The following is a 12,416-nucleotide window of genomic DNA, read 5'->3' on the forward strand; positions in this document are numbered from 1 at the left end:
AAAAAAAAACAGTGCCAGGACTTTTTAAGAAAAGACTTATTTTTTCTATGGCTTCATATGCGGTTGTTTTAAATATAAGACATCTTTATCACTCCCCCCCCCGCCTTTTTTTTTTTTTTTTGCCCGCATTTCAAAAGAATCACACTTTTTTCAGTCATGACCTTTGAAATCTTGGTTCAACACTCCGAGTTCAGACCTTTCAGGAATTATGAGCAGGGATTTGGAGCTAATTAGAAGAGACAGTTGTCATTCCTGTGGAGTAATCATGCACCATGTTTGTAATTATTTATAATATAGCCACTGTTTCAAGATTGCACATTTTCAGGGTTTCCCTACATTTTAAACATTTTATTTATTTATTTTATAGAGAGAGTAAGAGCAAGCCAGCCAGAAGGGGGTGGGAGAGAGGGGCAGAAGGAGAGAGAGTCTCAAGCAGACTTCTTGCTGCGGACGGATCCTGATGAGGGGCTTGATCCTTCTAAGGACCTAGATTATGACCTGAGCCGAAATCAAGAGTCAGATGCTCAACCAGCTGAGCCGCCCAGGCACCCCAAGGGTTTCCCCACATTTTAATACGTTATTCATACCCTCTGATGGGCTTCCACTTTGTGGGCGTTTGGATTTTAACCAGTCTTCCTCTGCATTCTTTTCTGGTGAAGTGGTTTTTCCTTAAGCATGCAGATTATAAAACTGCCGGTAACTGCTGGAAGGATCTTTAGTTTGTTACACACTGCAGAAGACTGAGCTGCCAGGAAGGGGGAAGCGTCCAGCGCCTGCTTCTGTGCAGAAGATGGAAATGGTGTGTATTAATTTTTTATTGCTGTGCAACAAATCCCTGCAAACTCAGCAACTAAAAACAATGTTGCAACAACATGGATGGACCTAGAGGGTATTATGCTAAGAGAATAAGTCAGAGAAAGACAAATACTGTATGATCTCACTTATATGCGGAATCTAAAGAACAAAACAAATGAACAAACAAAACAAAACAGAAACAGATTCATAGTTACAGAGAATAAACTGCTGGTTACCAGAACCGGGTAGGGTTGAGTGGCGGCCAGAATCAGTGAAGGGGATTAAGACGTACAAACTTCCTGTTATAAAATAAATAGGTGATGGGGATGTAATGTACAGCATAGGGAATATAGTCAATAATAGTGTAATAACTTTCCATGGTGACAGATGGTAATTACACTTACTGTGGGGATCATTTTGTAATGTATAAAAATATTGAATCATCATGATGTACATGTGAAACTAATAGGATTTTGTTTGTCAAAAAAAGAATGCAGATGTATGAACTTAGTTTCTGGGTGTCAGGAGTCCAGGTGTGGGTTGACTGGGTCCTCTGCACAAGGTCTCACCAGGCTACAGTTGAGGTGTTGGCTGGGGCTGTGGTCTTGTCTGAGGCTTGGGTCTTCTTCCAGGCTCTTTTAGGTTCTTGGTATAATTCAGCTCCAGTAGGTAGGACTGAGACCCCATGCTCTCAGCTCGCCATGTGGCCACTTCCAGCATCTGACTTCCTGTCTCTGGCCTTAGGCCAGATTTATGGGACTCTTGTGGCCCTGTCAGGCCCACTCAGCTGGTCTCTCTGTTGATTGGCTCATAGTCTACCGATTGGTCACCCTAGTTACATCAGCAGGAGTGATTTCCACGACATTCACAGCCCCTGCCTCACTCAGGGGGGTTGGCAGGGGTGTGTACACCAGGGCTGAGCTGGGGATCTTGGGCCCATCTCAGAATCCTACTGCCACATGGGGTGCCTGGCACCTGTCCTTAGGAGGAATATTGTGTGGGCAAACTAAATAGTACTTACTTCCTAATTGCTGTGAAGGAATCCGGAATATTGAGGACTTGGAGATTTCAAACCTTGACACTATAAAAAAATATAAGCTGTGTCTCAGGAGAGACCTAGCTTCCTGAAGGAGGCAGGCCTCTGCCTGGCTGGGGTTAGAGTTGGCAGGGAGGCCATGGGGCAGTGTGCACTCCTGAGATTTTTGCCATGGAGAGGAGGGTCAGATCCTGTCCACCCTGACCTGAGGAAATAGAAGGCAGTTCTAAATCGTTTACCTGCTGTGTATAAGCACTGAAGAAGAGTATTATTAGGAAAACAGTGTTACATAGCGTTGTGTCAGAGAGATTTATTTCTGTCTTCTCTGCAGTGTTTTCCTGTGCGCAGATGTGTGGGGGAGCGTGGGACACATGCCTGTGGATAAATCTCCTGGCGCAATGCCCTCCCCTACCTGCTTCCTCTGCAGCCTTTTTCTCTGTCCCTGTAGCCTGGGAGCCGGTCTTTCCAGCAGGAGTCATGGGAATTGCAGTTACTAGGTGTTTGTCTGCTCAGGCAGCCATAACAAAGCACCACAGACCAAGTGGCTTAAACCAGTTGATTGCCTCTCAGTTTTGGAGTCTGGAAGTCCAAGATCAAGGTGTTGCCAGGACTGGTTTCTCTTGAGGCCTTTCTCTTTGGCTTGCAGATGGTTGTCTTCTCTCTGTGACCACACATGGTCTTTCCTCTGTGTGCACAAGTCCCTGGTGTCTCTTCTTACAAGGACATGGGTCATACTGGATTAGCATCACACCCTGTGACCTCATTTCAACTTAAGACCCTATGTCCAGATACGGTTGCTTGGAAAAAATAAGTGTTATACCCTTCTTGTGAGAAGAAGGGCTACTCATATATAATGTATGTGTCATACGTAATATATATTATATATACATATATATGTGAATATATAATACATAATATAACATATGTAAAGTATATATAATACATTTAATATATGATATTGTATAATACAAATAAGGGAAAAGTAGGCAGGGACATTGCAGGTGTCAGTGTATGGTCCAGACTCAGCACGGGTGCTCCAGCTGGAAATCGTCGATGGGACTGTGGGGCTTTGATGGGGAATCTTTGGTCTGTTGAGGTGTCGAAGGGGTTCCACCATGCTACTCTTCTTTCACAAATGACTCCCAGGTTTGGGTTTTCAGGGACCCGGCCTGCTGCAGGAATTCCTGTGAGCTGCAGGGCCTTTGCACAGAAGCCAGCACTCTTTCAGGCATCTTGGAGCCACTCTGCTCCTGCTTCCTTTACTTCCTGTGGCTCACGTGGGTCTTCTCACCAGTTCTCAGTAGAGAACTCCTGACACGGTGCTTGCAGTCTGCAGGCACACTGGGGGCTGTAGGAATGCCATGGGGAAATCTCCTTCGAGGCTCAAGGCCTCCACTGAAGTAAGTTACTTTTTTAAAAACAGCGCTCCGATGAAGTGGGCGAGCTAATGCTTTGAGATTCCAAGGCAGAAGGAAACTGACTTTATGTTCAATGAGTTCTATAAATGGAATGTAGTTAAGATAAACTGAGCACAGACAGTTCTGCTTCTCTCCTTGTCATCACCTTCCTGTGCCCGTCCCAGGGCAAGTCTGGGACCACCGGTCTCCTGGCAACTCCCGTCACAACAAAGCCTGTCCACCTCACTCTCAGAGTGCATGCTGCCCTCCTCAGTGACTAAGTGGTGACTTCGCTTTTGAAAACTTTCTCCTGGAAGAGGATGGGCTCTTTCAGATTTCTCTGTACTTTCTGTGAGGACTCAACAGATGGTCATGATAAGGAAGAGAGATGAAGGATCTAAGGCTTGCAATGATCATAAAGTCAAGGTTTGACCTTTAGAAAAGGAAATGGGAACATTTTTAAATGTTGTTTCATATGTCACACATCAAGGCTATCTGTCCACAGGCAAGAGGTCAGACTGGCCTTGAGCCACCAGGAGGCTCAGGTGATTGAGTGACAATTCTGCGCCTTATCTCAGGGCTAGCTGACCTCCAGCTGGAGGCTGATGGGACCTTATCACAGCTGTTGAAGCAGTTTTGAAGAACACCTTGGCCTTGTAGGGAGTATTGCGTTGGCCCAGGAAGAATACCTTTGCTCACATTGGGGGCTTGATTATACAGCCCCCAAGCGTTGCTATCCCGTGGTTTGGTCTTGCCTTGCATTATTTTTGAGTACAGAACTGTACCTGATTTATCTTTGTTGGTCTTATGGTGGCCAAACTGTGCTTTGCACATAAGTGGTTTGGTGGATCTTGAATTAGAAGAACATGAAAACAGAGGCTTAAAATGGAAGAGGATACGTCTTTCTTCCCATCTGGGGCAGCTGATGGCTAGGAGCTCCTGAAGTTTGCCATAGGTTCCCTCAAATCCTCAGTGTGGAATTAAATAGATGTGTAAAACTCTCAATGTGTCTCCCAAAGTTCAGGAGTTATTTAGATGTGACTGACTTGGCCCACCTTAGGATCTGGACTTGATGCCTGAATTCAGATTCTCTGGGACCTCATGCAAGGAGAGGCATCACTACCTACTCCCAGAACGTTGTAATCAAATGGAAACCTGTACCCAATAAACAGTTTCTCCCCATTTTCCTTCCTCCTAGTCACTGGCAACCACTAATCTACCTTCTACATCCATGGATTTGCCTGTTCTGAATATTTCATATAAATGGAGTCGTACTATATGTGGCCTTTATGAATATCCTTTTTTAAATAGTTTTTATTATGGAAATTTTTAACATACTGGAAAACAGAAATTTTGTTAAATGAGCTGCATGTGCCCATCACACAGATTCAGGTATGATCCACTTTCTGCCAGTCTTGTTAATGGCAGTTTCTTTACCAGGGAGGAAAAGCAGTATGTGAATCGATTCTGGAAAGAAATCCGAGTGGGAGATTTTGTGCGTCTCCGCTGCAATGAGATCATCCCTGCGGACATTCTGCTGCTGTCCTCCAGTGACCCTGATGGACTGTGCCACATCGAGACTGCCAATCTGGATGGAGAGACCAACCTGAAGCGAAGGCAGGTGGTCCGTGGCTTCTCAGAGCTCGTAAGTGACCTGATACTTCGAGGGAATCCTGGGCACCACATCCATACAGTACTTCCCATGCTGGCCTTCTGGGTGTCAGAGCACCTGCACCCCAACCCCTGCACCCCCTCCCACCTCCATCAGGCCAGGCAACTTTTCCTAGTTTCCTAGATGTGGAACTGAGGGTCTGAGAGGACCCCTGACCCACCTGAGCCCATGACCAGCCTATGGCTGTGGGGAACAGGACCCAGTTTTTATAACTCTGATTTCCACTGTACATTTCTGAGTTTCTCAAAACAGTATTTAAAATTACAAAGAATATTTATGACCAGCTGACTCTTGACATTTATCCAGTTGTTGTTCTAGTTTGCTAAATTTCAACACAGCAGAAGTAATGCCCTATTCTGAGAGTGTAGCTCTGGAATGTTTTCTCCTCAAGGGTGTTTCTGAGTTTGGCATCAGAGCTTCTGTATATGAATTCTGTTTTAGAGAGCCTCAGCCACAGCTCAAAGATGTACCGGTGATGCAGAGTGAGAAGTAGGAAGAGAAGTATGGGGTCTGACTGCCAGCACTCACCAACAGCCTTGTGGCCGGAAAATTCAAACCCTCTCAGGGGTTTCTAACCTGTTCACTGTCGTCCCTGCAGGTCTTTGTAGAGGATGTAGGGGTCAAACTCCAGGTGAAATGAAAGTAGCATGAGTTGTCAGGGACCAGAAGTATCTGGAAGGGAGATGGGCTAGCTTGAGCCCTGTTCTCCTAACACCTGCTCTGTCCTAGGCTGCCTGTCTCAATCATGCCTGGGAGTCTTGACATCAGCCTATACTGAAGGAGGCTTTAAGAAGTGCCCAAGGAAATGAGCTCCTGCATTTCAGAAAGGATGCCACTGGGGAGTCTCTTCCTCTGTCACATAATATGTGTCAGTTAATGTCATACATTGGGGATTTTCTTCCTCTGTCACTGAGACCTCTCCATGAGCTTCCAAAGGAGAATCAACCCTCAAATCAAGACCAGGCAAGCTTCTTTGGAGCAGTTGGCTTGTTTTATAGCTTATGGATCTCATCATGACCACTGTCCGTATTTTGGGTGGGGTGTTTATTGAACAGGATTTATTTGGGGCTGGCATCCTTGCCTCCCACTCATGAGTGAACATGTAATTCCCCCATGGTCGCTGTGACAACCAAAGGTACTTCCACATACTTTCACAAGGCCAGATAGAATTCCACAAGCTGGGGCTCCCCACCTTGCTTGGCTGGTGGGGACTTCTGAGCCTGACACTCCTCCGACCTACAGTGCACTTGGATGTCATTACCAGCGTCTGCCTCCACTTATTTCCACCACAAGTTCCTCCTTCACTCTTTTTAAAAAGTTGAGATATAATGGACTTAACAATATTATATAACTTTCAGGTGTACAACGTCAAGATTCAATATTTGTTTATATTGCGAAATGATCACCGCAGTAAGTCTAGTTAACATCCATCACCACACACCGCTACAATTTTCTTTTCTTGTGATGAGAATTTTCAAGATTTACTCACTTAGCAACTTTCAAATATACAGTGCAGTATTGTTAACTGTAGTCACTACTCGTTTACTTTTTTTTTTTAAGCCTTCCTTTGTGCCAAGTATTTTTTTGTGAGCTGCCTCAAATCTTTCTTGGAATGACACAGAGCTGACATAAATATTAAAAATAGCAATTTTTAAAAATGGGGTACTGTCGTCATCCCAGATTAGGAGAGCTGGTGGAATTTAGGGGCCCCTTGAGGCCCAGTGCTGGAGGTTTCCGACTTCTGCATTGAGTGTGCTCCAGGGTTTGGCAATAAATGGGGGCTCCCTTTCTACTGCCACTCCCTGGTCCCCCAGGCCAGTGTGCCTATGTGTTCTCCTAAGGCTGGCCTCATTTCCAGGCTTTCTCCACCAGGCCTGCCCCAGTCTGCTAGACCAGAACCCAGAATTCCAGGGCACAGATCAGTGTGTGGACTAAGCCTGAAATCAGTATGGCCTGCTCAGTTCTTATCATCTGAGCACACACGGGGTTAGGAAGAGGCAGTGTCTGCACAGGCTAGAACGTTACCCTCCTGGCAGAGTGGCCGGCGTGCATGGAAGATGACTGTAACATGAGAGAATACATATGAATCTCTCGTGGATGAAAATGTGAAAACTGGAGAGCAGAGTGCCATGTTTGGGGTGGTAGTATGGGGAAAGCCTAGGTGTATCTCCTTGGTCAGCTCTCAAGAGTAACTTCCATGTTTCACATCTTCTAATTTTATTCAGTTGCTAAACCCGGTACTATCTAAAAATCTGCTCCACCTACTTTTTCCCCAAACAACAACTAGAACATTTCATAGCTTGGTAGTGCTTTATCTAAGTGAGGTGTTTTTAAGTTGGATGTTTATTCAAGGATGGCTACGGAGAGACACATCCTGTATCACCCTCCTTCGGGCCCCATGAATGCCTGAGGAAGTAAATGGAGTTGAGTCATAATTTAGTCAAAATAGCCAAAATTAACAACTAAAGCAATTCTGATTTAAAATAAAAGTTTCTTTATCAGCACCCAAATTCTTCAGTATGCATGCACATTGTCCTATTACTGGAATATTTTTTCACTTTTTCTTTTCTTTTCCTTTTCTCTAAATGTCCCAAGATACTTTTCTGGTAGCTGAATTCCCATTCATACATTATTATTCTGAAATCTAAGCACTGCCCCAAGGAGAATAAAGATAGGAAGTTTCTGGCATTTAAAAACCTGACAATTGGAAAACGAATATAGCACACTGTGCTAATTATGCTGGAATTAAAATTAATTAATATTAAATAAAAACTAAAAATGTTTAAAAATTAAAAAAAAATTAAAAGCCTGACAATTCAAAAACCAGAGTTCTGACTATAGTGTTACAATGCCAAGAACATTTTCATTCTCAGTATTTAAGTGGGTTTTTCACAGAATGGAGTCAGCTAGTGTATCGCAGACGAGTGAAGAGCTGGGTCCTGTCAAATACCAAGTGCTATGTTGCCTTGTTGATGAATGGTCAGTTGGAAGTGGTGATCCCTAAGAAAACTTAAATCAGAAGCTATTTGCAAAACTTGAGGTGAAGAAATTTGACAGGGATTCTGTGTGTACGTCAGGGTCTGGTGAGGAGGCAGAAATTATACAGGATTCAGTCAGGGCAAGTTTAATGCAAGGAGTTCCAGTGGGGGATTGTGAAGTGAGAATGAAGACTTGCAAGAACACAGACCTAGCTGATAGAGTGGTCACTGGCCCTGGGGCCTAGATAGTGCCCAGAGAAGAGGCCCCTGAGGTTGAGTCTTTGTTCATGGCTGAGAGCACAGCCGTTACTCACACGATGGTAGAAAAGCTTCTTAGGGGCTATGCCAGCCAGAAGTCAGCCATCCACAGAAAAGTGCTGAGACAGGGAACTTGGGAGATGCCGGGGGCAGATGCTGGCCACTGGGCACTAGCTGGGTTCTAGGAATGCTGCCTTCTTCTTGTGGTTCTCGCTGCTGCAATGGACAAAGGCTGAATGGTGGCTCTTAGGATAGCCAGCCCTGTAGAGCCCAGATCTGCACATGCAAAGGGACCAGGAGAAGGTACAGGGAGCCATAGCCCCTCTTGGGGTCAAGGCCCATACCCTCAGGGTCTCTGGTTACCCGGAGCTGAAAGCCGAAGAAAGCATGTGGCAGACCTAGTTGTGGACATAAACACAGTGCAGGCTCCTTGCCTTGGAGACACCTGGAGGGCGCTGGGAAGTGGAGAAAAAATCCACACACCCTTCCACTGGAAGGCCAGCCCCTTCTCTTGCAGTGTCTCTCCAGTGCCCTCTACTGACAAGGCAAAAAAAAAGTAGCTCCATTTCCAGAAGTCATTCATGAAGAGCTTGTTTGCTTAGGGAAGGATGCTAAGAAAGGGGGAAGTGGGCGGCGCTGAGGCTGTCCAGGTCGAAAGTGGGGGACCCAGCCGGGAAGGTCCATGTGGCACCCACGGCGCAGACGGCACAGCTGGCACACAGAAGGCCTTCACCTACTTCGTAGTGCTCCCTGGCAAGGGAGTGAGCATGCTGACTGTCTTCCTGCAGTCACATCCTGGCGAGCACGAGAGACCCCAGTGCGTCACGTACCCCATCTCCGCAGCGGGTCCAGGCCCTTAACCTGGGGAGATGGTAATCATACTCTGTTCCATAACTCTCATGGGAATCCACCATCTCTCATGGGGAGGTGAATAAGGAGAAGCTGAATACTAAACTACCCAGTGGGGACCACAGAACTGGCTTGGAGCATGACTCTGCACATAGACCAGAAAAGTATATGGGACCTTAAGCTCACCTTCTAACTTCTATCAAATGATGACCACTATACTGATCTTCCATCCCTTTGCTGATGGCAGGAGATGGCTTAAATAAATAACTTAGATTGGTCCGTGAAAAAAAAGAAAAAAAAAAAGAGGGACTTGGTCCATGTGTTGCAGTGTCTAATGGTTTAAGGTCATGGGACCAATACCTAGAGGACTCAGGCTTCTTTACCAGCAGACTCCCAGTACAGAACCTGTACAGGATTCATGGACTGGAAGCAGGAAGGCAGCATGCATGACCCGCCCAGACCCTTGAATCTGAGGATAAGGCCCTCAGACACTGAGCAGTGACCCCAGGACCTTGAACCACCTAGCCATCTGGCCTCTGACAAAGGAAACAGAGATAATGGGACTTCGAAATAAACATATCATTTAAAAGTGGGAGCCAAATTGGCGTTATCCCAGAAGTAGTAGAGAACCCCAGTGTTTCACATGAAGCTCTGAGGATAACAACCCGATTTTGTTCAGGCTCCCCTGGTGTGAGACCATATCATGCTTCTCACGTTTGTAGTAGCACAGACATTTTAAAAACAACTCTACGTATTTTCGAATATAAATCGTATGAGGTAATGATTATCACACCCTTTTATAGATCAGAAACAAAATGTGAAGACAGGAGATTCTCCCAAGGCATCCCCTACCATGACTCCTGAATCAGGGTAGAGGCATCCTGGGCTCTGTCACCTTCTGAGTTGGCATGGATGGGGGGATTCTCCAGCATCCAGTCCTTCCCTTTTGCACTGGGCATCTGCTGTTCCTTCTCTCTCGCTCTCTCTCTCTCTCTCTCTCTCTCACACACACACACACACACACACTCATTCTGACCCACAGCCCTGCCCATGAGGCTGCATGCAATTAGCCTCTATACAGGTAGAAGTGTCTAGTTCATCTGTAACATTTGCACAGTGATTTCTGCAAAAATGGGATTTCCATAGGCTGATAATTTTATATAAAAATACTTTTAGAGACTCATTTTTGTGATTTTTCATTCTTTCAACAAATACTTACTGAGCACATACTATGCTTCAAATGCTTCAGATAGTTGCTTCTAGGCCATCTTTTTTTTTTTTTTTTTTAAGATTTTATTTATTTGACAGAGACAGCCATCGAGAGAGGGAACACAAACAGCGGGAGAGGAAGAAGCAGGCTCCTAGCAGAGGAGCCTGATGTGGGGCTCGATCCCAGAACGCCGGGATCACGCCCTGAGCCGAAGGCAGACGCTTAACGACTGCGCCACCCAGGCGCCCTCTTCTAGGCCATCTATTGATCAAAAGAGGCAAACATCTTTCCTGTCATAATGTTTACATGACCTTTGTAAATAGTGATGTGCACTGAGGAATAAATGATAAAGCAGGAGCAGGGATGTGAAACGTCAGGGGGGTGTGGGAATTTTGGATGGGAATTGGGTGAGGCAGGGCAGGCCTCCCTGAAGACAGTGGGAGAGTCCAGACCTGAGATCTGGCTGCTGAACAAGCTATGTTAGCATCAGGGAGGAGCCTTCAGGGAATGACTTCTGTGTTGGTTAATTTACTGAGAAAAAAATGTTCTTCCAGTTTATCTCTTGGGTAGACCTATGGGATTATTGCCCTGGCTACACCCACAGAGCCATCTGCTTCAGGCTGTTTGGAGCGGTGATTATGAGGCTTTCAGGAAGAGCTGAAATCACATGCCTGGGATAGCTAGCTTTTCTCAGGTGTGTGTGGGTGTGTGCACGTGGGTATGTGCATGTGGGTGTGTGCACTGGCGTGTGCATGTTTGCCTGCTGCATGCTCCCTGTGAGGAAGAAGGATGAAGCTAGAATGGAAACTCTCCTAGGCTGGGGGAGTCTGAGAGCACTCGTCTAAAAGAGGTACAATGTCTAGACTTGCACTGATTCCAAGACAGGGATGTGGCTTTACCTCCATTAGGCACATAAATTTTTACTAAATTCCCAGCAACGTTCTTGGGTGCCAGGCACTCTTAGGCAGTGACAAAGCACAGAGTTTCCTTTATAAGGGAGAGTTAGGCCTCCCCTGAGTTACATGACAGAATTCAAGGAGCTTAGAGAAAATCATTTTATATTCCATATATGTAAGAGATAATATTATTATGCTGTTTATTGTTTCTATCTACACATGCTCTCAAAATCATCCAGCACAGGGGCGCCTGGGTGGCACAGTGGTTAAGCGTCTGCCTTCGGCTCAGGGCGTGATCCCGGCGTTCTGGGATCGAGCCCCACATCAGGCTCCTCCGCTATGAGCCTGCTTCTTCCTCTCCCACTCCCCCTGCCTGTGTTCCTTCTCTTGCTGGCTGTCTCTGTCTCTGTCGAATAAATAAATAAAAAATCTTAAAAAAAAAAAAAATCATCCAGCACAGGACGCCTAGAGGTGAATAAGGATTGTTCTCAAGATCTTACACCAAAATTGCTTTTTCCTTAAGCTCTTCAGGTTGTTAGCCTTTAACTAAATTAGCTACATGGTCTGCTATGGAATGAAAGAGGAAACAATCTATCATCTAAGTGGAAAACAAAGACAGCTGTCTGGACGTGTTAATTGGAAAGGTCAGTATCAAGCCTTTACAAAAAGATTCATGGTTTTCTTTTACATATTGAAGTGTAGTCACTAAGCTTGTAATTTACACTGTGGGACATTTTCATTTCCAGACTTAACAATCAGATACGTTAGTTGAAGGATATGAAATATGTAACAGGAAAGCTTTTGAGAAAGAAAATTACTTTGAAAACACAACTGTATTTAGACTAAAATTTTAATTCTAGCAAGTGGATATTCAAAACAATTTGGTTAGATAGGTAATATAATTATCTGAGATATACCACTTTTTATAATATCAACTGTGTTTACTTCATGGGAAATATAAATTTGGTTGCATAATAAGATTTTTGTTTGTATCTAATCCTCATGGCTTTGCCACAGATTCTTTGCCTTGAACCTGTGGTCTAGCAAATCAGTGTGTGTAGAGATTAAAGCACTGTGATATTAATGAGAGAAGCTAAATGCCATGAAGTTGATAATAACTAGGCTCACCTGACATATTAATCCAAAAAGATCCTATAACATATGGAAACTTGAACATTCTTTGTGTACGTTTAACTTCACGTTTTTGCGTGATTGGAAGTGTTCATTTTTTATTCCAGGAAAAAGAAAACCAAAGCATTAATAGGTTTTTGTTCCATTTATGGTGGTATGTGGTCTGAAATGCTATCTTTCTCTTTGATTATATT

General features: G+C 44.8%; 1 protein-coding gene across 1 annotated transcript in view; it reads left to right on the top strand.

Moving 5' to 3' along the window:
- ATP10A (ATPase phospholipid transporting 10A (putative)) overlaps positions 1–12,416 on the top strand; it is a 190,930-nt gene that overhangs the window by 77,391 nt on the left and 101,123 nt on the right. The window contains 1 exon segment of the mRNA XM_040642656.1: positions 4,669–4,873. Coding sequence (XP_040498590.1) covers positions 4,669–4,873 — 205 coding nt within the window.

This window comes from Ursus maritimus, unplaced genomic scaffold (assembly GCF_017311325.1).
Source record: "Ursus maritimus isolate PB19 unplaced genomic scaffold, ASM1731132v1 scaffold_27, whole genome shotgun sequence".
Lineage (NCBI taxonomy): Eukaryota > Metazoa > Chordata > Mammalia > Carnivora > Ursidae > Ursus > Ursus maritimus.